The sequence below is a fragment of the Podarcis pityusensis genome (genome assembly GCF_964106645.2).
Source record: "Podarcis pityusensis genome assembly, chromosome: 8".
NCBI lineage: Eukaryota > Metazoa > Chordata > Lepidosauria > Squamata > Lacertidae > Podarcis > Podarcis pityusensis.
This window is the reverse complement of record NC_138033.1, coordinates 6,612,000-6,635,509: the sequence shown is the minus strand read 5'-3', so window position 1 is coordinate 6,635,509 and position 23,510 is coordinate 6,612,000. Positions and strand designations below refer to the sequence as shown.

The 23,510-nt window shown below is 49.1% G+C and overlaps 1 protein-coding gene across 2 annotated transcripts in view; it reads right to left on the bottom strand.

Moving 5' to 3' along the window:
• The window catches only part of ACTN4 (actinin alpha 4), a 119,893-nt gene that overhangs the window by 57,002 nt on the left and 39,381 nt on the right, over positions 1 to 23,510 (bottom strand). For both annotated transcript variants that reach the window (XM_081018658.1, XM_081018657.1), the window contains exons 2-3: positions 5,410 to 5,524; positions 3,656 to 3,775 (exon numbers count right to left, since the gene is read on the bottom strand). In XM_081018658.1, the coding sequence (XP_080874784.1) occupies positions 3,656 to 3,775; positions 5,410 to 5,524 (235 nt within the window). The remainder of the gene's footprint in view (positions 1 to 3,655; positions 3,776 to 5,409; positions 5,525 to 23,510) is intronic.

Below are 23,510 nucleotides of genomic sequence, written 5' to 3'. Positions count from 1 at the left end.
GCTCCCTCTTTTGTCTAAATCCCGACTGGCAGTGTGTGAAAACCTACCAGGACCTTGTGTTTGTCTGTGATCTGTAAGACACCCCGGCACTGTTTGAGGAGTGCAAGCCACATCCAGGGCAGGGAGCCCCCCCGGAAGAAGGAACTGCAGAGCTGAGGGTGGGTGGAAAAATCCAGCGGCCAAGAATTTGGGGGATTTTTGTTTGCTTGTTTCAAAGCGTGTAACGTATTTATTGCCAGCGTATAAATCTGGCAAGGCTCAAAGGAATATCGGTCACAGAAGCTCAGAACAATAACGGCAAGTATTTGGATGGGGGGGGGGTTGCATCACTGGATGCAATTAAGTTCAGAAAAGCCAGCCGTGTGCTCCCAGCTGACCAGCTGCAGGAAAATGAATTTTGCCCTGGGCAAATGGCTCCATGGCTGCCCTGATGGCGCTCTCTCTCTGTGTGTGTGTGTGTGTGTGCGCGCGTGTTGCTCTTTCCAGCTCCCAAACTACTTTTCAAATTGCCTTGACGATATCTGCAGACACAGAGAGCAGGGAGATCAGAGGATACTGTTCTCTTTCCAGAGAGCTTGTTCGGGACCTGCAGCTGCAGCCAATCAGATTTACATGCACCGTGGAAGATTACACTAAAGCTGCTCTGTTTAGGGTTACGCACACTAAGGAAATGCACCGCAGGCTCTGTGGACACAGAATTCTACTCTGTGATTTGTATAAATTGGGACATTGTCCAGTATCTCTGCATCACGCATTCCGGTTTCGCGAGTCACGGGGAAGGGCAAGGAGGGCACAGGGCACAGGAAACATTACTCAGCAGCTCCTCTCGACCTCCGAGATTCCAACAGAAGTGGCCTGCACATTTTTAAGCGTTTCGAAAGATAAGAAGGCTCAGGCCCCAAAAGCCCACATGGTCCAGCCTCCTATTCCCACAATGGTCAAACCAGGTGCCTATGAAACGTCTGCAAGCAGGATCTGAGCACGACAGCCCTTTCCCAACCTGCAGTCCATCTCCACCTGTATTCCAGCAGATGGAAATCTCTTTAGCAGGAGATCCAGCTGCCCCAGAGCTGGGGAAAACTGACTCTCCAACTCCCTTCATCATCCCTGATTCCGCAGGGTGGAAGATGCAGGAGTTGCAATACAACAGCATCTGAAGGGCTGCAGGTTTCCAGCCCCCTGATCTGTCTAATAAATAATAATAATAATAATAATAATAATAATTTATTTATGGGACGCGGGTGGCGCTGTGGGTAAAACCTCAGTGCCTAGGACTTGCTGATCATAAGGTCGGCGGTTCGAATCCCCGCAGCAGGGTGAGCTCCCATTGTTTGGTCCCAGCTCCTGCCCACCTAGCAGTTCGAAAGCACCCCTAAGTGCAAGTAGATAAATAGGTACCGCTTTATAGCGGGAAGGTAAACGGCGTTTCCATGTGCGGCGCTGGTGCTCCCTCACCAGCTGCAGCTTCGTCACGCTGGCCACGTGACCCGGAAGTGTCTTCGGACGGCGCCGGCTCACGGCCTCTTGAGCGAGATGGGCGCGCAACCCTAGAGTTGGTCACGACTGGCCCGGACGGGCAGGGGTACCTTTACCTTTACTTTTTAATTTATTTATATCCCGCCCTCCCCTGCCAAAGCCGGGCTCAGAGCGGCTAACAACAGTAAAAATAGCACAGTTTACATAAAAATGCATTTCCCGGCCTTTCGACCTACTTTGCCATTCTCTTTCTTTGCATTTTATTCCGCACAACCACCGTGTGAAGTGTTGGGAAAGACTGTGTTTGTGTGTGTGCTGCGTGTGTGTACACGACTTGGCCCACTTCCCCTTTATAAGGATTTGAACTCAGTTCTGTTTGATCCAAGTACATTATCTCTCTTACGCCACACTGGCTCTCCAAACAGATGAACAGAGCGCATTTGACAGGTGAAAGTCAAGCTTTTAATGTTTGATGTTTTATTGTATTTTTAATATTTTGTTGGAAGCCGCCCAGAGTAGGCGGGCTATAAATAATAATACAGTGGTGCCTCGCAAGACGAAATTAATCCGTTCCGCGAGTGTCTTCGTCTAGCGGTTTTTTCGTCTTGCGAAGCAACCCTATTAGCGGCTTAGCGGATTAGCGCTATTAGCGGTTTAGCGGCTATTAAAGGCTTATCGGCTTAGCGGATTAGCTGCTAAAAGGCTATTAAAGGCTTAGCGGCTTAGATAAAGGGGGGGGAAGCGAAAAAAAAATCTCAAGACTCGCAAGACATTTTCGTCTTGCGAAGCAAGCCCATAGGGAAATTCGTCCTGCGAAGCAACTCAAAAACGGAAAACCCTTTCGTCTAGCGGGTTTTCCGTCTTGCGAGGCATTCGTCTTGCGGGGCACCACTGTAATTATTATTATTTTCCTTGTAGGTGTGGCTACTGATGCAACAAGCCGCAGAGTTCTCAATGGCAGAATTTACATTTCCTCCCTGCAGAATCTGACGGCTTCTTGGGTCTCTCACACTCGGTCCAGGAGGGGCGTGGTACTCAGTGGCAGACTACGTCCTTTGCATGCAGATTGACCCAGTCTGATTAAATTTTGACCCAGGAAGATTCCCCAAGGTGCCTTTCCACAAAACAGGTGGAATACAACTCCGGGGCTTCTTCTGCCCACTTCTGACACCTGCTGTTGCACTGGGGCAGTGCATTGTTCCTTCCCTGAAGACTGAGGGTCCTTTGCTTGTCCCAAGGGCAGAGAGGGAAGGGCCAGAAGCAGCCGCTGACCGCTAGAGGGGCAGAAGAGTAACTGCAGTTTCTAGTTTGAATCCTCGGCCTCCCTGGCTAGAGGAGATCTGGTAGCAAGGCTGCAAAAGGCCCTCTGAGAACCACTGCCAGTCCGAATCAACGGCACTGCGCTAGGGAGGGCGGGGGAAGCAAAAGCAAGATTCACCGTGACATTGTTTTATAGAGCGCCGTCAAGGCGCAAGATGTTTTTAAACATAGTATTTGACTTCCTTGAGTCTCTTTCGTCTGAATTTCTTAGTAATTATCTGTAGCAGTTTCCAATATCAATATTTCAAAAAACCAAATCACAGTCAAGATGGATGGTACTTAATTGTAATTAATTACCGTATTTTTTGCTCTATAAGACTCACTTTTCCCCTCCTAAAAAGTAAGGGGAAATGTGTGTGCGTCTTAATGGAGTGAATGCAGGCTGCGCAGCTATCCCAGAAGCCAAAACAGCAAGAGGGATTGCTGCTTTCACTGCACAGCGAACCCTCTTGCTGTTCTGGCTTCTGAGATTCAGAATATTTTTTTTCTTGTTTTCCTCCTCCAAAAACTAGGTGCGTCTTGTGGTTTGGTGCGTCTTATAGAGCAAAAAATACGGTAAGTGGTATTATGCTGTATTGTATGTCTCCCCCCCCCCCTTTTTATGTTTTTTTTATGTTTTATCTTTTGTTTGTTTTTGTTACTGGTAATTCTTTTGTATTATGCTTATTTACTGAAAATAATAAATATTGTTGGGGGGGGAAGATGTTTTTAGAAAGTACAAGGGAGGAGGTCCCTGCCCCGAGAGGCCTCCAATCACAGACAACTCACAATAAATAGCTTGCGGCGTTTTGTAAAACGGGCACGACGTTATCGCCGGGAGAGGCTTGAAAGAACGGCACCCCAACCCACGTAATCTCACCTTCAGCTCCTATGGAAACCAGCTTGACTCCTTTGCTTGCGATGAAATCGAGAGCTTTGTTCACGTTGTTGATCTTATGTACCCTCATCTTTCCTCTCTCCGGTTTCGGTAACCGCTCCCCTGGGGAAACAGAAAGAAGAGAGGGGCTGGTTGGTTGGTTGAAGGAGCAGATCGGATTGAAAGAAAAGCACAAAAGTGAGCTTCCTTTTCGCATCAGATGCAAGCTCAGCAAGACACAAAGGGAGTCTGTGGCTCTTGCAGGACAAACACCTTTCTTGTCCAAAGAGGAACAGATTTTTTTCTTTTCTTTGGGTTTCCTAAGTTACTCCAGGTTGAATTCTCTTTAGCAGTCATCCGTCTCTCCAAAGGGAGAAGAAGCTGACATTTGGGTCAGATTTCCCAGCGTGTAAGCCTATTCAAGCACCAGAGTGAGGCAAAAATCTTGAACCAACGGGGGGGGGGGGTGTCGAGAGGGAGCTGCTGCGAATGGGTCAAAATGGGGTCAACAAGGCGCCAGATGGCCCATCAGCCTTCAGCCACCCCAAAAATCAGTTTAAACCCAAACTGTGAAATTATTCAGATTCAGAATAACAAGGTTTGCACGGCTAATTCAGAGTTAAGAACTGGACAGTGTAGAAAGAGTACGCTATGCCTTGTCTATTTGTTCTCCTCATCTCCTGCTCCCCATTTCTTTGTGGTATCAGACACCAGTCGAAAGCCATGTTCTTCCAACCAGCCCCCTGGAAAAGCAACTGACTTGTGAATTACAAGGATTGCAAGCTCCCCAAGGGCATGCTTTACGGCAGGCTATATAGGCATACTTGGCCCTCCAGATGTTTTGGGACTACAACTCCCATCATCCCTTGCCACTGGTCCTGTTAGCTAGGGATGATGGGAATTGTAGTCCCAAAACATCTGGAAGGCCAGGTTTGCCTATGCCTGCTCTACGGGGAGCCGCCTTCAGGCAAAAGGCCTGTTGGCAGACCAGCTGTGCGTTACAAAGATGTCTGCAAACATGACATGACAGCTGGCAACATCAGCCTTGCCCTTGCAGACGACCGCAGTGCCTGGAGACAGGCAAGACAGGTTGTGTATCCGCAGCAGCGACCAGAGGAGGAATAACCAGAATGAGCGCAGAGAAAAGGAACACCCTGGTGCATCTGCAGAAACACAACAGGATGCCTTCCTCTGCCCCAGCTGCAACGAAACATGTCTCTCCCGCATCAGTCTCTGCAGTGCCAGCAGGCGCTGTAATTCCCCAGTTGTTTGACTTCACCCACAAAGGTGCGCCAGTCCCTTGTCTCCCGAGACAGACGGATACCAACAACAAACAGGCCGTGGGGGCCATTGATATGATCCCAGGGCAGATGCGTCACCTCCCGCCATCTTAGGAAATGAGTAGGCAAACTAAGGTCTGCCGGCCGGATCCGGCCCAATCGCCTTCTCAATCCGGCCTGCGGACAGTCCGGGAATCAGAGTGTTTTTACATGAGCAGAATGTGTCCTTCTATTTAAAATGCATTTCTGGGTTATTTGTGGGGCATAGGAATTCGTTCATTCCCCCCCCCCAAAAAAATATAGTCCGGCCCCCCACAAGGTCTGAGAGACAGTGGACCGGCCCCTGCTGAAAAAGTTTGCTGACCCCTGTCTTAGGATGTTGAGGATGACTGCTCAAAACTCAAACTTGCCGCAGAGCTAAAAGGCAGTCCTGAAAAGTGCCAATCAACAGCCCTTGCAGGTCCTTCTGACCCTCACCTGAAATGACCTCCAGCAGCAACATGAGCTTCAGGCCATCACGGAAATCTTCGTCGATGTTCTCAATCTGCGTGCCGGCTTTCCGCAGGTGAGAATTGCACCATGCTGTGAAAGTCTGGGTGGGAGAAAAAGAGGAAAGGTAAGGCTCTGGAATAATAATAATTATTATTTTTAATTTTTTATACCCCGCCCATTTAGCTGGGTTTCCCCAGCCACTCTGGGCGGCTTCCAACAGAATATTAAAATACAATAATCTATTAAACATTAAAAGGTTCCCTAAACAGGGCTGCCTTCAGATGTCTTATGGACCCTTATAGACGCAAAAGCACTGCAGACTGGTACTGTGGCAGCCCCTCTGGCTCCTTCAAGGCAATATGAGATCCAAGACAAACACAGGCTAACTTGGTTTTTTTGGCTCAGGAGGGAGACACACAGGGAGGTTCAGCAATCTGTCCTCCGCCCACCTAGGTTCTGACTTCAAATAGTTACGACTTCGTTCCAAAATTGAGCGGGGCTGCAGTCTGGCCTTCCATGAATCCTCATCACACGAGGCACAGAATCTGGCCTAAAGACATGGAGCCTGGTTGCTACTGTGACGCTTGAAAAACCGCAGGTTTCTAGTCCTCAGGTTCAGAAGCAGCCTGGAAACTTTTTGCCTCTTTAAACACAGCCCAAGGCCTGGCCTTCAGATATTTAAGAAGAAACTTTAACTTTCCTAGTTCCTGCTCCCATCCTTTTGGAAACTTTTGAAATAAAAGGTTACACAAAGTGCAAAGTGAGCTTCTTCTATTTCTAGTTTATCCCAGTTGCATTTGGAAGTTGAACTTCATTGTAGAACAGAATCCAAAATCTTGCTGGTCCCGAGTGGAAGGGTGCACAGGGTCTGGCCAACATAATTCTTGCCCCCATCTTACATGGTGGGCTTCAGTCCAATGCCCCTCACAGTACCAGACCCTCCCTCAAGACAAGGGACAGGTGTGGACTGCCTGCCCCCCCAGGAGGAGAGCCGATTCCCGCCCTCCACCGCACACAGTCTATATTATTGCACTCCCAAAAAGAGCAGCTTTGAGTTAGGAAACTTGTTTCTGCAAACTGATAACGTCTGGCTTTGGATGTGGGCCCTTGGTTGCAGCGGCAAGAACCAACTGAGCCGCAAAAGGACCAAAACTTGAAGGAGAAAGAAAATTCTGATGAGGAGGAAGATGGGGCTGGTCGATATCTGGTTGTCAACACCACAATATGTCACCAGCTAAACATCACAATATACTGATATATCACAATTTCTGAATTAAGGATGGAGCTACGGAGAGGTATTGTCTGGCTTCGCGGTTTCCCCCACATTGTGATTCTTGTGCGCGTGCACACATCATGATTTGTGATATATTGCCAGGTCGAAAAATCATGAAAACGATGTCACAATATGGATTCCAAACACCCACGCTAAACAGGCGAATGTTCGCACCCAGGAAATCCAAATGCTTCACCCAGAAAAGCTGGATTCTGCTATTAGTATGAAGTACGAACGCTGAACTATTTTGTAGGACCCAATCCACCATTTTTAGCTACGGCAAATTATTTATTCTGGTTCTGACAAGGGGGAGGGGGAGGAGAGGCAGAAGACACCGAAAAGCCAAGGGAAGTATTTAATAACAACAACAATAATAATAATAATAATAATAATAATTTATTTATATCCCGCCCTCCGCAGCCAAAGCCGGGCTCAGAGCCACCTCTTCAGGTTCCAGGAGGTATTGCCCACAAACCTTTGCCGCCATGTGGACTAGAAGCTTGTTTTTCAAAAGAAAAGAGAGATACATGGGAAGGTCACATAATCCTGTATGTACAACTACACTATATGCTCCTTTGGAGTCACACAGATTCCAGTCCGTAACAAACCCGGGAAGCAAATTATCCCTGCCATTAGGAATCTTTCCCTCTCCCGAGCTGCTGAGACTAAAGTCTGAGAGAAGGAGAGACCTGAGTACTCACAGGAGGAGTGCTCACCTTCGGGCGAAACAGGGAGGTGAGTTGCCAGGGGATCAGGACCAGCCGCTACCCTGACAAAGATAAAAGACTGTCGGACCCTGCCCCAGGTCGCGGGAGCAACATTGCTGTATGCCAGAGATCCTGTACCTGTCCTTGCCTGGTTTCCTGCCTCGCGTCCTGCCTTGGCCCTGTCGGATTGACTCCTAGCAGAACCTTCGGATTCTGGACTGGTCCTGGACTACGTTTCACGGGTTACCCCCAGGCCCAGCACAGAATTGCAGCTCACCACTAAATGCAAGAGGAACCCCCCCCCCCCAAATCTGATGCAAATGCACTCTCTCCTTCCAACCCCTGCACAAATCATGCATATTCCAACCAGGTATGTCAACCTGCCTCCGTCTTACTGATATCACAGTACCAAGGTATCGGGAACAAAGCGGGATACGCTTTGAATGATCGCCTCTTCCGGATGCTGCCAGTAGTGTGTGGCAGGGGAAAGACTCGCTGGCTCACTCAAACTGACACACGCCACCCTCTGAACGCTGCGGCCATCATTTGGAGAGCAGGTGCTCTCTTTGCCGGCATCAGCAGGCAAGGGAAAGGAAATCCCGCTTCCAGGCAGCTGAGAGGAGGGTGGTAGGTAGGAGAAGCGATTTCTGGGTCACAGAGGGGCTGGTGTGCATGCGTGTGCATATGTACGCGAGGCAATGCTTTGAAGCAGAGACCGGGTGTTTGGAAATGCCTGCGCCCGTGTCAATTCACTGACAGCAGGAACGTGGTCAGGAGGTTTTGTTACCATGGGCCCCTCGCTGTTCAGCCCTGCTTAGTCCAGGGGACAAGCGCATGGGATTTACAAGGCTTCCTGTACATGCATGCATAAGGGGAGGCTGGGTTCTGCACATGGCGACAGCGGTGTGGTTAACAAGGAAGCCGCGAGGGGGTGGCACCCGACGTGGCCCTACGTGAGCTTCCCAAGGTTCCTTTGCGAAAGGGAAGCAAGTCAGTGGGGCTCTGGGCGATTCCGAAATTGCATGCGCAGGCTTGCTCAGGGGCCGCCAATCTCGTCTTCCAGCAGGGGACACCCAGCAATAGTTTGGGGTTGTGGGAGATGGCTAAAGGGCATGTCTCAAATTATGCATGGTGTGGGGAAGGGCAGAAAGCAGAAGTTTCTCTCTTACACACTCTATCCAAGGAAACTTACGGGCTATAGATTTCGGAGAGACCAAAAGGAAGGGCTTCTTCACGCCACGGAATCTGTGGAAATCACCACCGACTGAGATGTGGCAAAAGCCACGGCTGGGATGGCACTAAAAGGGGTTTTGAATGAGTCACAGAGGAGAGGTCTAGCAATAGCTACTACCCAAGATGGTTAGACTGAACCTCCTTGTTCAGAGTCAATGTACCCCACCCCCCGGTGAATATGGGTTGCCAGTGATGGTTTTTGCCTTCCACAGTTGTTGATGCTGGGTTTTCTGGAGGCATCTGATTGGCTATTTGAGGGGAAAGGCTGCTGGACCTGTGATCTGATCCAATAGGACTGAAGTTCTTATGACAAACGCTCTAGTCCGAGAATATGGATTCATGGAATCATAGAATCATAGAGTTGGAATAGACCACAAGGGCCATCGAGTCCAACCCCCTGCCAAGCAGGAAACATGGGATTCTATGGAATTCAAATTTTAATACCACACAAAAGAAATAAAACCAAGCAATAAAAATATTTCTTTTAACAAAACCATACAGCATCTAGGAACGGGGCATTACAATTGCTTCAACCGGCAGAAAAAAAACATTAAGTCAGTGTTTCTCAAATTTGGGTCTCCACCTGTTGCTGGACTACAACTTCCATCATCCCTGACCACTGGTCCTGCTAGCTAGGGATGATGGGATTTGTAGTCCAACAACAGCCAGAGATCCAAGTTTGAGAAACACTGCATTAAGTGGTCCACCAAGACCCTCTGCAATTTTCAAGTGCCCCCTTTGGGGGTGGGGGGGGGCGAGTTTGGGAACCACTGGCCTGGAGTAAATTTTTGCTTGCCACAGGTGACTGCAGCTGTTTGCAAGCCTTACCTTAAGAAAACCCCGACCCTTTGCAATAAAACATGACAGTGCAGACCTATGATCTCCCTCCACTGCAATGCTCCCTCCCCTCCCTCCCACTGCCACCCAAACAACTAACCCCTCACTACCATAGCAAGGCAGAATGCTGCTCCACGCGGCTCAGTGCTGTCTACAAGGACTAGATGCAAGCCTCACCTGAAGATGCTGCAATACGGTTAAAGCCACCCCCAGCCCCACTTGCCCTTTCAAATTGCGAAGAAATCCACACCCGTATGGACCGCAGGTGCGGCTGCTACTATTAATACTTTTTCTGGAACGAGCAACATTGCATTCCTGTTACTCAGAAGCAGGGAGCTTTGGGCCATGAATAGGGCCTGTCACTCTACATCAAGCAACCTCTGCAACACCCCAGCTCCAAACATGCCCCCCACCCCACCCTACGCATATCCTGGCTGGGGGGCACTGACGCTGCCTGATGAGCACCAAAAGAAGGGCAAGCCGGAGAGCTTCCGGCAGCGCAAAGCTTGTTTTGACAACTGTTACTAACCCCATTCATTCAGAAACTCAAGAGGCAGCGGCTGATTAATTGAGCAGCAACGCCACACACAAGCTATCGGAGGGAGCGCCAATATGGCTGGGCTAAGCCAGACAAGGAGCCGGGCATGCTGGCTTTGAGAGCGCCTGGAGGTGTTGCGCCACCACCCACCCCCTCACCATCTGACAGATGTATCCCACTTGAAGTGGAAACTGACTCAAGTGCTCTCTGGCAACGGAGAGACCAGCAGCCTGGCAGAAGGTCTCTCTCTACTCTGCAAGAATGGAGGAAGACGAGGAGGCGGCTCAGGTGAAAGCTCAGCGGAAAGGGATGGGCATCGGAAAGAATCTGGAAGGGGCAGTTGGGTGGCGGAAACGCTCCTCTGCTCTTCTCAAGGCCAGCAACAGACCCAATGCATACGGGGCAGAAGAGCAAGAGGGGCGAGCCAGAAGAAGAAGAAGAAGAGTTTGGATTTGAGATCCCGCTTTATCACTCCCCGAAGGAGTCTCAAAGCGGCTAACCATCTCCTTTTCTCTTCCTCCCCCACAACAAACACTCTGTGAGGTGAGTGGGGCTGAGAGACTTCAGAGAAGTGTGACTAGCCCAAGGTCACCCAGCAGCTGCATGTGGAGGAGCGGGGAATCGAACCCGGTTCACCAGATTACGAGTCCACCACTCTTAACCACTACACCACGCTGGCTGAGCATCTGCTTTGCATGCAGAAGGTCCCAGGTTCCAATCCTGGGCGTCTGCAGGTAGGAAAGAACCTTGCTTGGAAACCCTCCGCAGCTGCTGCCAGTCAGTGCAGGGAATGCTGAACCAGATGGACCCAATGGACTGGCTCAGTGTAAGCGCAGCTCCAGATGAGTCGTGTTGGATCGCTTCTCGGCCTTTTGGCTAAGATCAAGTGCAGATGAGTCGTGTTGGGCTGGCTCTTTCTGTAGCAAGGGTTTGGCTGGCGTGGCATTGCTTGCTGGCATGGTGTTACAGATTCTAAGGCAGCAAGGCCTCACCCGCTGCGCCAGTTGTTTATTCTGTCGATGTCGTGCCACTTTTATCTTCCAAGGGTCTCAAGACGGCGTACGTGGCTCTCTTCCTCCCCATTTCATCCTTGCAACAACCCTGGATGGAGGCTGGGTGATAAGAGTCACCCAGTGAGCTTCATGGCTAAGTGGGGGATTCGAACCCGCGTCTCCCAGGTCCTAGTCCGACATTCTAACCATTACGCCACACCAGCTCTCACTAGCGGCAGAGGTGCCGTCTAATGGCCTTCAAGTGGTGGGAAGGCTGGGCAGTCTGATTTGGGGTGGGTCGCAGCAAAAGTGCTACCACCAGGCAAACCTACGACAAGAGATTAAGAGCGTGTCCCCAAAAGCATGTTTGAGTTAGAAGTGGGTCTTGGGTCTGAAAAGGCTGACAATTTGTTGTTGTTGTTTAGTCGTGTCCGAATCTTCGTGACCCCCTGGACCAGAGCATGCCAGGCACTTCTGTCTTCCACTGTTGGTCAAACTCATGCTGGTAGCTTCGAGAACACTGTCCAACCATCTCGTCCTCTGTCGTCCCCTTCTCCTTCTGCCCTCCATCTTTCCCAACATCAGGGTCTTTTCCAGGGAGTCTTCTCTTCTCATGAGGTAGCCAAAGTATTGGAGCCTCAGCTTCAGGACCTGTCCTTCCAGTGAGCACTCAGGGCCGATTTCCTTAAGGATGGATCGGTTTGATCTTCTTGCAGTCCATGGGACTCTCAAGAAGATCAAACCTATTCATTCTTAAGGAAATCGGTTGGCAATACCTGGCCTAAAAGACATGGGTGATGCTCTCCCCCCCCCCCACAAAGGTCCCTGGGGCCAAGGAAAGCCCCCCCTACAATACACAACTGGTTGCCCTCCCAGGAGGGGGCACCACTACAAGTCTGCCACCCAGAGAGGGCAAAGGGCTCTGTTGCTTTGGTTGGTTTTCTGGGAATGTGACGGAGGCTATGCTGTCTGCTGAGAAGGCTGCACAGAGCTCAGCCGTCGTTAACGTATTTGCAAAAGAACAAAGTTCAAGTCACTTCTCTGCCCCGAACCACCTAGCCAACCTCGAGCAAGTCATCGCCCGTCCCCCGCCAGCAATGTGTAGGACGGCATAGCCTACCGTGCAAAGCGCTGTGAGGATCCATGAAGCACTTTGAACTCCTGAGATGCGCTATAAACGCCATGCATTATTGCAGTATTGCACAAGCATTGTTGCAAACGGCCCCCAGCTCTTTCAGATGGCAAATAAATTGCAGAATTAAAAAGAATTACATCCGTCAAAGAGAACTTTTTTTTTTTTTAATTTCCCAGGAGCAGAGGTAGGAAAGACGAGCTGGCCCGGGGCAGGAGGGCTGGGCCTTGCAGCCTCGCCCCTTTACCACTGCGGGCGCGTTCATTCCCACGCTCCGAGGAGACCCCACCCTGGTGGCCTGAAGGGGGCTGGGAACCAGAAAACAGCCCACGTCACGCTGCAAGAGCCCCCTTCTCCCTCTGCCGGGTGGCACCAGGAAGCCCAGCTGGGTGAATGAACAGGCCGTATTCTGTGTTGTCTCACTTCCAAACCGCCCCCCCCCCCCAACGAATCGGCCAATCTGGGCAGGCTCCGGTGAGCTAAGCAACCAGGAATGTCGCTTTTGACAGCTTCTAATGAACCATTCATCTGACAAGGAGGGGTGGCGGGGAAAGGCTCTGAAAAACAAGAACAAGGGGATCTGAAGCTACCTCTTTCTTTTAACAGCTCCTAAAGTAACCTCAGAGATCTTCCCGCTCGGGCTGGTGTCAAAACTTCAGACAATTTTCGGAAGAAGTGTGCAATGCTTGCTCATGACCTCCCCTCGCCGTGACGGGCGTGTTGAAAAGCAGCCTTATTGTCAGGAAGCTTTGATTCCACCTCGACAGGAAGAAAAGTTACCCTTGCACAAGGAATGAATAAAGCTTTGCGTCCAGGGGAGAAAACAAAAAAAGGAAAAAAGGGGGGGGAACCTTTTAGCTGCATTCTTAAACGAAATGTTTGTCATTAAAAGGGCCCAAGTTTGGGACACTTTGTCTCTACGCGTTGAGCTAACTCTGGGTAAATATTTTGCTCGGAAAGGGACTAAGAGATGCATGTTTGGAAAAATTAAAGAGAAGGGGCTTTACTGATTCACACCAGATGTAAAGGAACAACACACACACGCACCCCAACACCATCGGAACAGAAGGAAAAAGCACAGAGTGTCTTGTTGCTCCTTTTAGTTTCTGCCTCCTTTACCTTTCGACATCGCCTTCCCCTTGCAAATTCAGCTCACTCAAATATAATCGGTAAGGAGGAGCAAGATCAATAGTGCACCAACATGTTGCCCCCCCAAAAAAGGAGGCATCACCCCCAATTTCCTTTCACACCTGCCTAAAACAAGGCTACAATTCATCTTCTGCAACTACAACGGGAGGATCTCTCAGCAAATCAATGCTCATTGTGGGAAAGGGCATTTTCGTCTTTACGGATTGGAGTGAAGAAAGCTTTCTTAGGCTCCATAGCTACAGGCGCAGCCACCCAATCCCAAAATATTAAGACCCATACAGAAAACAGCATGCCGACGCACAGAACTGTACTGAAGGTACCCCAAAGGCCATCTAGTCCAAACCCCCACGATACAGGAATCACAGTTCAAGAATCCTCAGGCAGATGACCATGCAATCTTTAATGAAATCCTGGATTTTAGGCAAGTCAGTCGAAAAATTGTGGGTTTTTGGCATTTTTGTAAAAATAATAATAAGAAAAGCTCACTCCCTGTCCCAATGACTCAGGGTGGGTTAACATATGTGCCAGTTTCGGCCAACCTGGTGCCCTCCAGATGTTTTTTGGACTACAACTCCCATCAGCCCCAGCCAGTGGGCACTAGGTTGGCCGAGGCTAACACATCCCGTTTGGGGAGCCAAGTGAAGTGCTACTTCACTCAGGTATTCCTGGTGTGGCCTTGATTCTAAAACAGCAGACAGAGACAAAGGAGGACACAAGACCATATCAAATTGCTTCTGAAAGCCTTCAGTTTCCAAGTCATTTGCCACACTGGGGGTTGTTGCAAGAAACCCAAGTCCAAAGCCCTGCTGGTTAAGTAGAACTCTTTGCCTAGTTCTTTAGACCACAGGCAGCGATTATCCTACCCTATCTCCAATCATAAGAAGCCAATTTCAATAAAACTTATCGTGCATTGCTTCCAAAGACCTACAGGACGAAAATTTGGCAAGGCTTGCAGGGAGGCTATTCCTATTCTGGGGCAGGCTTCGAAATGTATCTCTGCACATCCTTCAGGACCCAATTCGATGCTTAGAGCATTCTCAACACACACTGGGCTAGGCTGAAATACAGCCTTGGGGAATTCAGCCTGGAAGTAGCAGGAGACAAGGCAAGGATTCGGGGCTCACTGTGACTTCTCGTCCCATACCCTTGAAGTAAAGGTAAAAAGGTAAAGGACCCCTGGATGGTTAAGTCCAGTCAAAGGTGACTATGGAGTTGCGGCGCTCATTTCGCTTTCAGGCCGAGGGAGCCGGTGTTTGTCCACAGACAGCTTTCCGGGTCATGTGGCCAGCATGACTAAATCGCTTCTGGTGCAAAGGGACACTGTGACAGAAACCAGAACGCCGTTTACCTTCCCACCAGAGTGGTACCTATTTATCTACTTGCACTGGCGTGCTTTCGAACTGATAAGTTGGCAGGAGCTGGGACAGAGCAACGGGAGCTCACCCCATCGTGGGGATTTGAACTACCGACCTTCTGATCGGCAAGCCCAAGAGGCTCAGTGGTTTAGACCACAACGCCAACTGCATCCCTTGAACTATGAGGGGCGGCACAGAGGCAAAGATGCTGACCTGGTAAGTGCCGCGACCCAACGCCTAAAAGGAACACAAAGAGCAAACTGTCTTCTAGCTGGAGGTGTCCTTCTGCGGCGGCTTGGAGCCAAATCCTACATGTCGCCGGCAAGTGGCTATTTACAGGCCCCAACCAGGAGCACGAGTTGCAAAGCTGCTGCTGTCAGGAGGCTTGTGATTCAGCAATAATGACAACCAACACCTGCTTGCCCCATTTCACACAAGCACTGGTGCCGGGTGGCTATTCTAAGCAGCACAGGTTCATCAGCAGCAGGGGAAATGGTTTTCTGTCTGAGTCCCTGCACACATTTTAAAGCCATTAACGCCCTCCCCCCCTTCCCACCTCGCTCCCATTCCTGGAATGCAGGCATTTCCCTCCGGTCAATGAAAGCCTTGCTACAGTTTCCATAGTTAATGATAGATCTATGCAGACTCCGGAGGCCCCAGCGCTTGCTCTTCCAACCAGAAACCCAGCGGCTGCCTTGCTCTGATTTGCACATTTGTGCTCCTTGCACCGAATGAGCCCAACTTCTCACAAACGAGAGCAAACGCAGACTTTAATTGTTCCTCCTTGCGGGACAAGCCTCTGCTCTCTGGGCAGACAGGCAAGAGCAAAACCCCTTCTAAACAGCGTAAGGAGAGGTGTGCCTCGTTTTGAAAGCTCGCGTTGGTCTCGTGCAGAGGTAGCACTGAGCTGTTGGCTCGACACTGCAGGAAGGAGATCTGTGCTTGCACGAAATCTCCCCGTGCCTTCTCAAGTATATTCAACGGACTAGTGGGTTTTGCTTGCTCTCCAAAGCAGACTGCAAACCACAGTTCAGAGCTGGTTTGCAAGGGAAACCGTGGTCAAGCAGGAGGCAACAAATGAAGCGAGGTGTGTGAGGGGAGGGAGGGCAGAAGGGCAAAAGTATAGTGCCAAACCATGGTGTTGTGTGTGAACCAGCTCACAGAGCTACATGCTTACTGCAGAACCAAGCGATCCTGATAACCACTTAAGAACCAAAGACAAGAATTAGCGTATGTAACACAAGGCTGTTTGTCCTGCTCAGGTATGCGTCAATCAAAAGATACAGGAGCCTTAAAACTGTCCACAGCGCTGCAGGTGGATGGATAGGTAGGAGAGGAAATCCCCCTGGTCAAATTTCACCGCAGCCACAGATGCACTGTATTATCTCAGCTTCAGACTTCCAATTCATGACACGGGGGCAACAGAGGTGGAGCAGGTCTGTAAATAGTTGCTTGCATGGTCGCCTTTGGTGAGTAATCACCACCCCGGGGCGACCAGGCAGTGATGTTTTTGGAAACGGAAAGGCAATAAGAACTCTCCCCCCCCCCCCCCATTTCTGCCTTGCAAGTTGTACATGTGCAAACAAACAACTAATTCGGGTAGGAGTGGGCAGGCAAGCTCTACGACCTAGCAACTTTTGTGGAATCATTTTCCAGGCTGAGACAGGAGGAGGAACAGAGTTTATCTTCAGCTTAGAGCACACATACTGCTCATTCCAGGTGAGTGGCAAACAGCATCTCTGGCATGAAACCCAGAACTCAGTATTTGCATAGCATTTCAAACGTTCGGAGAAATTTCCCACACTCTCTTGGCAATCCCTGCTAAAACCTTTTGGGGAGGACTGGAGCTCAGTGACAGAGCATCTGTCTGGCAGGCAGAATGTCCCTGCCATCTATCATAGGAGAGCCACTCCATGTAGACAAGAGTGGCTAGACAGACAATAGACAGACCAATAATACGACACTATATGGCAGACTCTCATGTTCAAACCTTGTGTAAAAGAAGCACAGATAACACTGCAAATAAAGGGCACAGGCCCCAAGGCCACCTAACGAGTCTGTGGCCAAAGTCAGACTGGATTCTTAGCTACAATTTTCTAGATCCCGTGATTATTAAAACGGTCTGAGCATATAACACCAATCCTGGCACAACTGCGCTGCCTCCCGATTAGAATCCGGGTCCAATTCAAACTGCTAGTGTAGACATATAAAGCCTTAACACAGCTTAGGACCTCAATGCCTTAAGGACTGCCCCTCCCCATACAAACCACCCCAGACCCTGCACTTGTCATCTGAGCCCCTTCTGTATGACCTGCCTTCCACAGAGGTTCGGAGTGTGGCAACAAGAGAACGGGTCTTTTCTGTGGTGGCTCCCTGACTGTGGAATGCCCTCCCCAGAGAGGATCGCCTGGCACCATCATTGCGTGTCTTTAGATGCCAGGCAAAAAACAAGGCCTATGGCTATTATATAATCTCTGGCCTGTGAAAGTGTGGAGGAGAGAACTGTTATTATGATTATTTTACTATTAGGTGTTGGTATGCTTTTTACTAAGTTTTTACTATGTTTTTATCACTGATGTGTCGTAATGTGTTCCTAATGTTGTACACGGGCCTGAGATCTTTTGATAAAGGATAGTGCATAAATAGAACTACTGTATTTTTCGCTCTATAAGGCACACTTTTCCCCTCCAAAAAAGTAAGGGGAAATGTGTGTGCGTCTTATGGAGCGAATGCAGGCGGGAGGCTCAGCGCTCCCTTTAAAGAGCCGCACACACGCTCCATGCGCTCTTTAAAGGGAGCACGGCTCTTGGGGGAACCTTCATCCCGCTGCCCTGAAGAGGCTTCGCACGGCTATCCCAGAAGCCAGAACAGCAAGAGGCTATCCCAGAAGCCAGATCCGTCTTGCTGTTCTGGCTTCTGGGATTCAGAATATTTTTTTCTTGTTTTCCTCCTCTAAAAACTAGATGCGTCTTATGGTCTGGTGCGTCTCATAAAGCGAAAAATACGGTAATAGTAATAATACCACCACAAAAGACATGCGCAACTCATGTGGAAATTGTAGAGCTAATGCATGCTCCTCCAGGTGTAGTTAACAACTCTCATCCGCCCGAGTTAGTATGGCCAACAGTTAGGGATGACAGGAGTCATAGTCCAACACTGGGAATACCTTATTGCGGTAGAGGCAAAGCTATGTCCATTACCCAGCATGCATTGCTTGCCATCTGAACCGTACAGGTGACGATTTGTGGCTCGTGACTGGGGAGGGGCCAGATTAAACATTGCCTAGTTTAGAACTGCTGCTTGTACGCAAGTCCTAAGTGCAAAAAAAATAAAAAATAAATCCCTTTGCAGCAGTTCTTCTGCTCTCGCTCTCACTCACGCCAGCCGTGCCTTAAGGTCAAACTGCAGGTGGCGCTGGAATGTTCCAAAATGACTAAGAATTTAAACACGCTGTTTTGAAACTGGGTGTGGCATGGCATCGGCGGGGGAATGAAGGAGCTGATTAGGCAAGCCTGGTGTCGGCCGGGCCCAGATCTGGCATGTCCCGCTCTCTTGTACAAACCCCGTCCACAGTCCGGAGCTGGGAAACAACTCCTGGGCCTTACACACCTTCTTTGCGAGGTGGGACCTCAGGGTGTCCGAAACAGCCACCATCAATGTTCCAGGTTCATATTCTGTTCACAATGCAAGAATTACTTTGCTGCAGGGTGAGGTGGGTGACATGAAGACCTGGTAGGCAGGATGTAAGGTAGTGATCAATGACTGGCGGCCCCTGGGCCAAAACCGGTCCACACAAACCCTGCCACCACCTTTGCCCAGATAATGCTAGTCGGGCCTCCATTGCCAATCTGGGAAAGATTGCAGGGGTGACTTTGAGCTTGCTGCAGGTCACTTCTTTTATCAGATGAGAGTAAAGATACCAGTGTCCCACATCGCACTTGCTACCCAAAGCGGTTTTTCAGGAAAACTGGCTGTTTGTGCTGAAACAACGTACAAAGGCTATGCAGAAAGAGGAAGTCCTTCTCCGCTAAAAGTGCTCCGACTTCTCAGACAGCATATTGTGCTTTCACATTCACAGATTCATTAGAGTTGTAGAGTTGGAAGGGATCCCAAGGGTAATAATAATAACAAATTTTATTTATACCCCGCCCTCCCCAGCCAAGACCGGGCTCAGGGCAGCTAACACCCGATATAAAACAAATTGATTGAAATACAACTTAAAAACAAGATTAAAATACAACATCAAAACATTAAAATGCAGCCTCATTTCAATGGAAACTCAAATCAAAAACTTTGATGAAAACATCAAGTCTTCACAAAGGCTAACTTTCCAGACTGGTCCTACATGGGCCAGAAAAAAGTCAGGGAAGTCCCCAAACAGGAGTTCCATCACAAGAGGAGAAAGGAAAAAAAAAAGAGGGGGAGGGAATCAAATTGATTCCAAGCCGAAGGCTAGGCGGAACGACTCTGTCTTACAGGCCCTACAGAAAGAAATCAGATCCTGCAGGGCCCTGGTCTCATGAGACAGAGCGTTCCACCAGGCCGGAGCCAGTGTTGAAAAGGCCCTGCCTCTGGTTGAGACTAATCTGACTTCCTTAGGGCCCGGGACCTCTAGGGTGTTGCTATATATGGACCTTAAAGTCCTCCGTGGGGCATACCAGGAGAGGCGGTCCCATAGGTACGAGGGTCCTAGGCTGTGAAGGGCTTTAAAGGTCAAAACCAGCACCTTAAATCAACCCCCTTCAATGAAGAATTTTCAACTACAGCATGCATGACAGACAGCTGTCCAACCTCTGCTTAAAAACCTCCAAGGAAGGAATCCATCACCTCCCGAGGGTGTCTCTTCCACTGCTAAACGGCCCTTACTGTCAAAGTTTTTTCCTGATGTTGAGTCGGAATCTCCTTTCTTGTAACTTGAAGTCACTGGTTCGAGTCCTACCCTCCGGAGTAGGAGATAACAAGCTTCATCTTCCATGGGACAGCACCTAAGATATTTGAAGATGGCTGGCATATCTCCACTCAGTCTCCTCTTCGCCAGGCTAAACATACCCAGCTCCCTCAACCATTCCTCATCAGGCTTGATTTCCAGACTCCTGATCATCTTAGTTGCTCTTCTCTGCACACCTTCCAGCTTGTCAATATCCTTCTTAAATTGTGGTGCCCAGGACTGGACACAGCACTCCAGGTGTGGTCTGACCAAGGCAGAATAGAGTGGGACTATTACTTCCCTTGATTTGGGCACTATATTTATGTTGATGCAGCCTAGAATAGCATTAGCTATTTTTGCTGCTGCATCACACTGTTGACTCATGTTAAGCTTGTGGTCCACCAAGACCCCTAGAGCCTTTTCACATGCACTGCTAGTAAGCCAGGTGTCCCCCATCCTATATTTGTGCATCTGGTTCTTCCTGCCGAAGTACAGAACCTGGCATTTGTCCCTACTACTGAAATTCATTTGGTAGTTCTGGCCCTGTTCTCTAATCGGTGAAGGCCATCTTGAACCTCAATCCAGCATTGCCCACCCCTCCCAGTTTGGTGTCATCTGCAAATTGGATGAGCATTCCCTGCAGGAAGCTGCAGTTATTGGGAATCGGACAGCCGCAAATTAAGGGTTTGGCCATGGAGTCAAGCTTGCGTACCAGTAGCCACGCTCAAGAACCAAACAGCCTGGGTACTTTATATTTTGATCCAAGCTTCTGATTAAGCTAAGGTGAGCAATCACTGGCTCCAGGTAATTCACAGGGAAGTGTTACTAAAGTTTGGGGGGGAGGGGAGACTAAATTACAAATAACTCGTAGGCTAGCAACTTATCATTGTGGACTTGATAAATTAATTTACCAAAATTTGCACTGAATAATCTGAATTACTCCAGGACACTTATCGGGGACAGCCTAGAGAATGGGCGGGGTATTATTATTATTATTATTATTAATTGTGGGGGTCAGAGGGAAAAGATCTGACATATACCCCCTGTGAGGGTTTTTGGGTGGCAGAGTTCATGTATAATGTCTATCTTGGAACGCACAGCCATACTGTTTCACACACTTCCAAAATTTGAAAGTATAAATACCCTTGCTACAATAATAATTATCGTATTTTTCGCTCTATAAGACGCACCAGACCATAAGACGCACCTAGTTTTTGGAGGAGGAAAACAAGAAAAAAAATATTCTGAAGCTCAGAAGCCAGAACAGCAAGAGGGATCGCTGTGCAGCGAAAGCAGCGATCTCTCTTGCTGTTCTGGCTTCTGGGATAACTGCGCAGCCTGCATTTGCTCCATAAGACGCACACACATTTCCCCTTACTTTTTAGGAGGGAAAAAGTGAGTCTTATAGAGCAAAAAATACGGTATTTCCATAAACATTACACATGATTTAATGTTGTCTTTTTGCTTTTTAGCATCCAGGGAAATGTAGAAAGAGGATTCTTTCTGCCAGCTGGAAAAGAATGGGGGGGGTGCGTGTTTCAAAAGCTGAAAACTGAAATGATCAAACGGTTTTTAAAAATGGGGAAGGGTAAAGTTTTTATGATCTTGGCTTAGAAACAGCAGAGCTCCACTTTTATCATTCAGAAAAAGAAGAAACCGCAAATTTCAGATAAAAAAAAAAAGGCTCATAAAATTAATAGACCTAAAAGGTAGGTAAAGAGCGGCAATATGTTTTGGCTATGGAGTAAAAACTTTGCAGGCTCCCAGTAACGTTTCACGGGCTTCAGAAAACGGAAGGTCTGCATGAATTTTAAAGGGTTTTTTTGAAACCTTTGCAATGTCATTTGTATGTGTGCTTCGTCAAACATTAATCCGTTTTATTCCCCCGACAAGGAAGGTGGGTGTATCTTAGGCAATCGAGGGGCCGAAAGATTCGGAGGCTGCAGAGCTGCATAAATCAGAAGCGAAGGGGCTGGCAAGGCTCCCAGATTGCACTTCTGGGCCACATAGCGGAAGATGTTCCGTAACCTTCGGATAGATCACCCCAAACCCACCCACACCCAAGCGCCTAGGAGTGCAACTTGTTTCATAATCCGAACACAGCAGCACCGCCACATTTTTTTATCGGCTACATTCCGACCTTTGAATCTTGGACCTTTGATTTGTAGCTGTGCGCATTTGCCTGCAGTGCTATTACATTTTGAGCTGTGCTTCGCTCACTGCTCTGGAAGAAAATATTTCCTAGCAGATTTCTCAGTCGACTTCCAATTCTCCATTTCAGACCCGGAGCTGTTCAGGGTGGGGTGGGGGGAGGAAGGTAGGAAAACCATCAATCTGTGCCCTACCCGGGCATTTCCTCCCTGGAATTTTTCATCTATTGGACAGGCTGAAGAAATAAAAGGAGCTGATAAGGAAACCGCAAGCTGGAAGTCTTAAGGGGCCCCTCCCTTGCTCAAACTCACCAAGCCGGCTCCGGTGTTATCTTGCCATGACTGTACCCCACCCTTCCCGCAAGGTGCTTCCTGTCAGTTTACACCGGGGTGTCCTGTTACATCCCCACAGTTACATGGTAAAGCTCGGCAGGATCCGTACAGTAATACAGAACAGCGGTACACAAAAGTGACATGAAATGAAAGTGGCGGGGCCTGCTCGGTGGCGGCCCCCCATTTGTGCAATGCGTTCTCAGGTGATGGCTGAAAGATTCGTTTGTTTGGTTCACTTGCTGCACTGATTCCCCACCTTCTCCTCCAAGGATGGCCTAAGTGGTCCTCCCCTCCTCATTTCACCCCCCACAACAACCTTGTGAGGTAGGTTTGGCTGCGAGGCTGACTGACTGGCCTGAGGTCACCTAGTGAGCTGATTTATGGCCAAGTGGGGACTTGAACCCTCATTTCAAATCCGACACTGGAGAGCAGCGGTTCTCAACCTGTGGGTCCCCAGATGTTGTTGGACTACAACTCCCATCATCCCTGAGCTCTGGCCTTGCTAGCTAGGGGTGATGGGAGTTGTAGTTCAACAACATCTGGGGACCCACAGGTTGAGAAAGGCTGCTGTAGAGACTCTAACCACTGTACCACACTGGCTCTTCCTGGCAACCCAGAAATTAGCAGCGGTTAGGATATTGCAGGTGTTTTCAAGTTCATTTTTTAATTCTATTGCTTGCTGCTTTGTTGCTTGCCAGGCTGGGCTCCTTCGGGAAGAAGGGTGGGATTGGTATTTAATAAATAAAATAATAAATTTAATAATAATAATAATAATAATAACAATAAACAAACAACAAGTAGTAGAGCAGGCACTTTGTATGCAGGAAGGTCTCAGGTTCTCCAGCTAGGTGGATTTCAACCGGCAGGTAATGGGAGAGACTTCTCGCTGCCAGAGACCCCCCAGAGTTGCAGCCAGTCTGGGCAGAGGAGGAGACAGTACCAGGCCATATGGGCAAACAGCCTGAGCTACAATGAGGCAGCTTTCCATGTCACCAAAAGCCAAAGACTGCCTAGCGAGCCTCAGGGCTGGGGAGATCTGAACCTCCTTGTCACTAGAGTCCAGCATATACTGTCCTCTCACACCTGGGATTAAAAAGATGGCTTACTAAACTGCAGTAGGCTTATGCAGCTCTAAAGATGACAGGCCCCAAACTGCGTCACCTACTGAACCGCGGGAGATTAAGGAATGGCCACAGCCCAGGGGAAGGAATATCTGCGATCTCAGGTTCAATCCATGAAATCTCCAGGAAGAGCCGGAAATGTCCCGTCTGAAATCCCAGGAAGCCTCTGGAAAGTCAGTGTAGATGAGTGTTTCCCAAATGTGGGTCTCCACCTGTTGTTGGACTACAACTCCCATCATCCCTGACCACTGGTCCGGCTAGCTAGGAATGATGGGGGTTGTAGTCCAACAACAGCTGGAGACCCAAGTTTGGGAAGCCCTGGTGTAGACAAAACTGAAT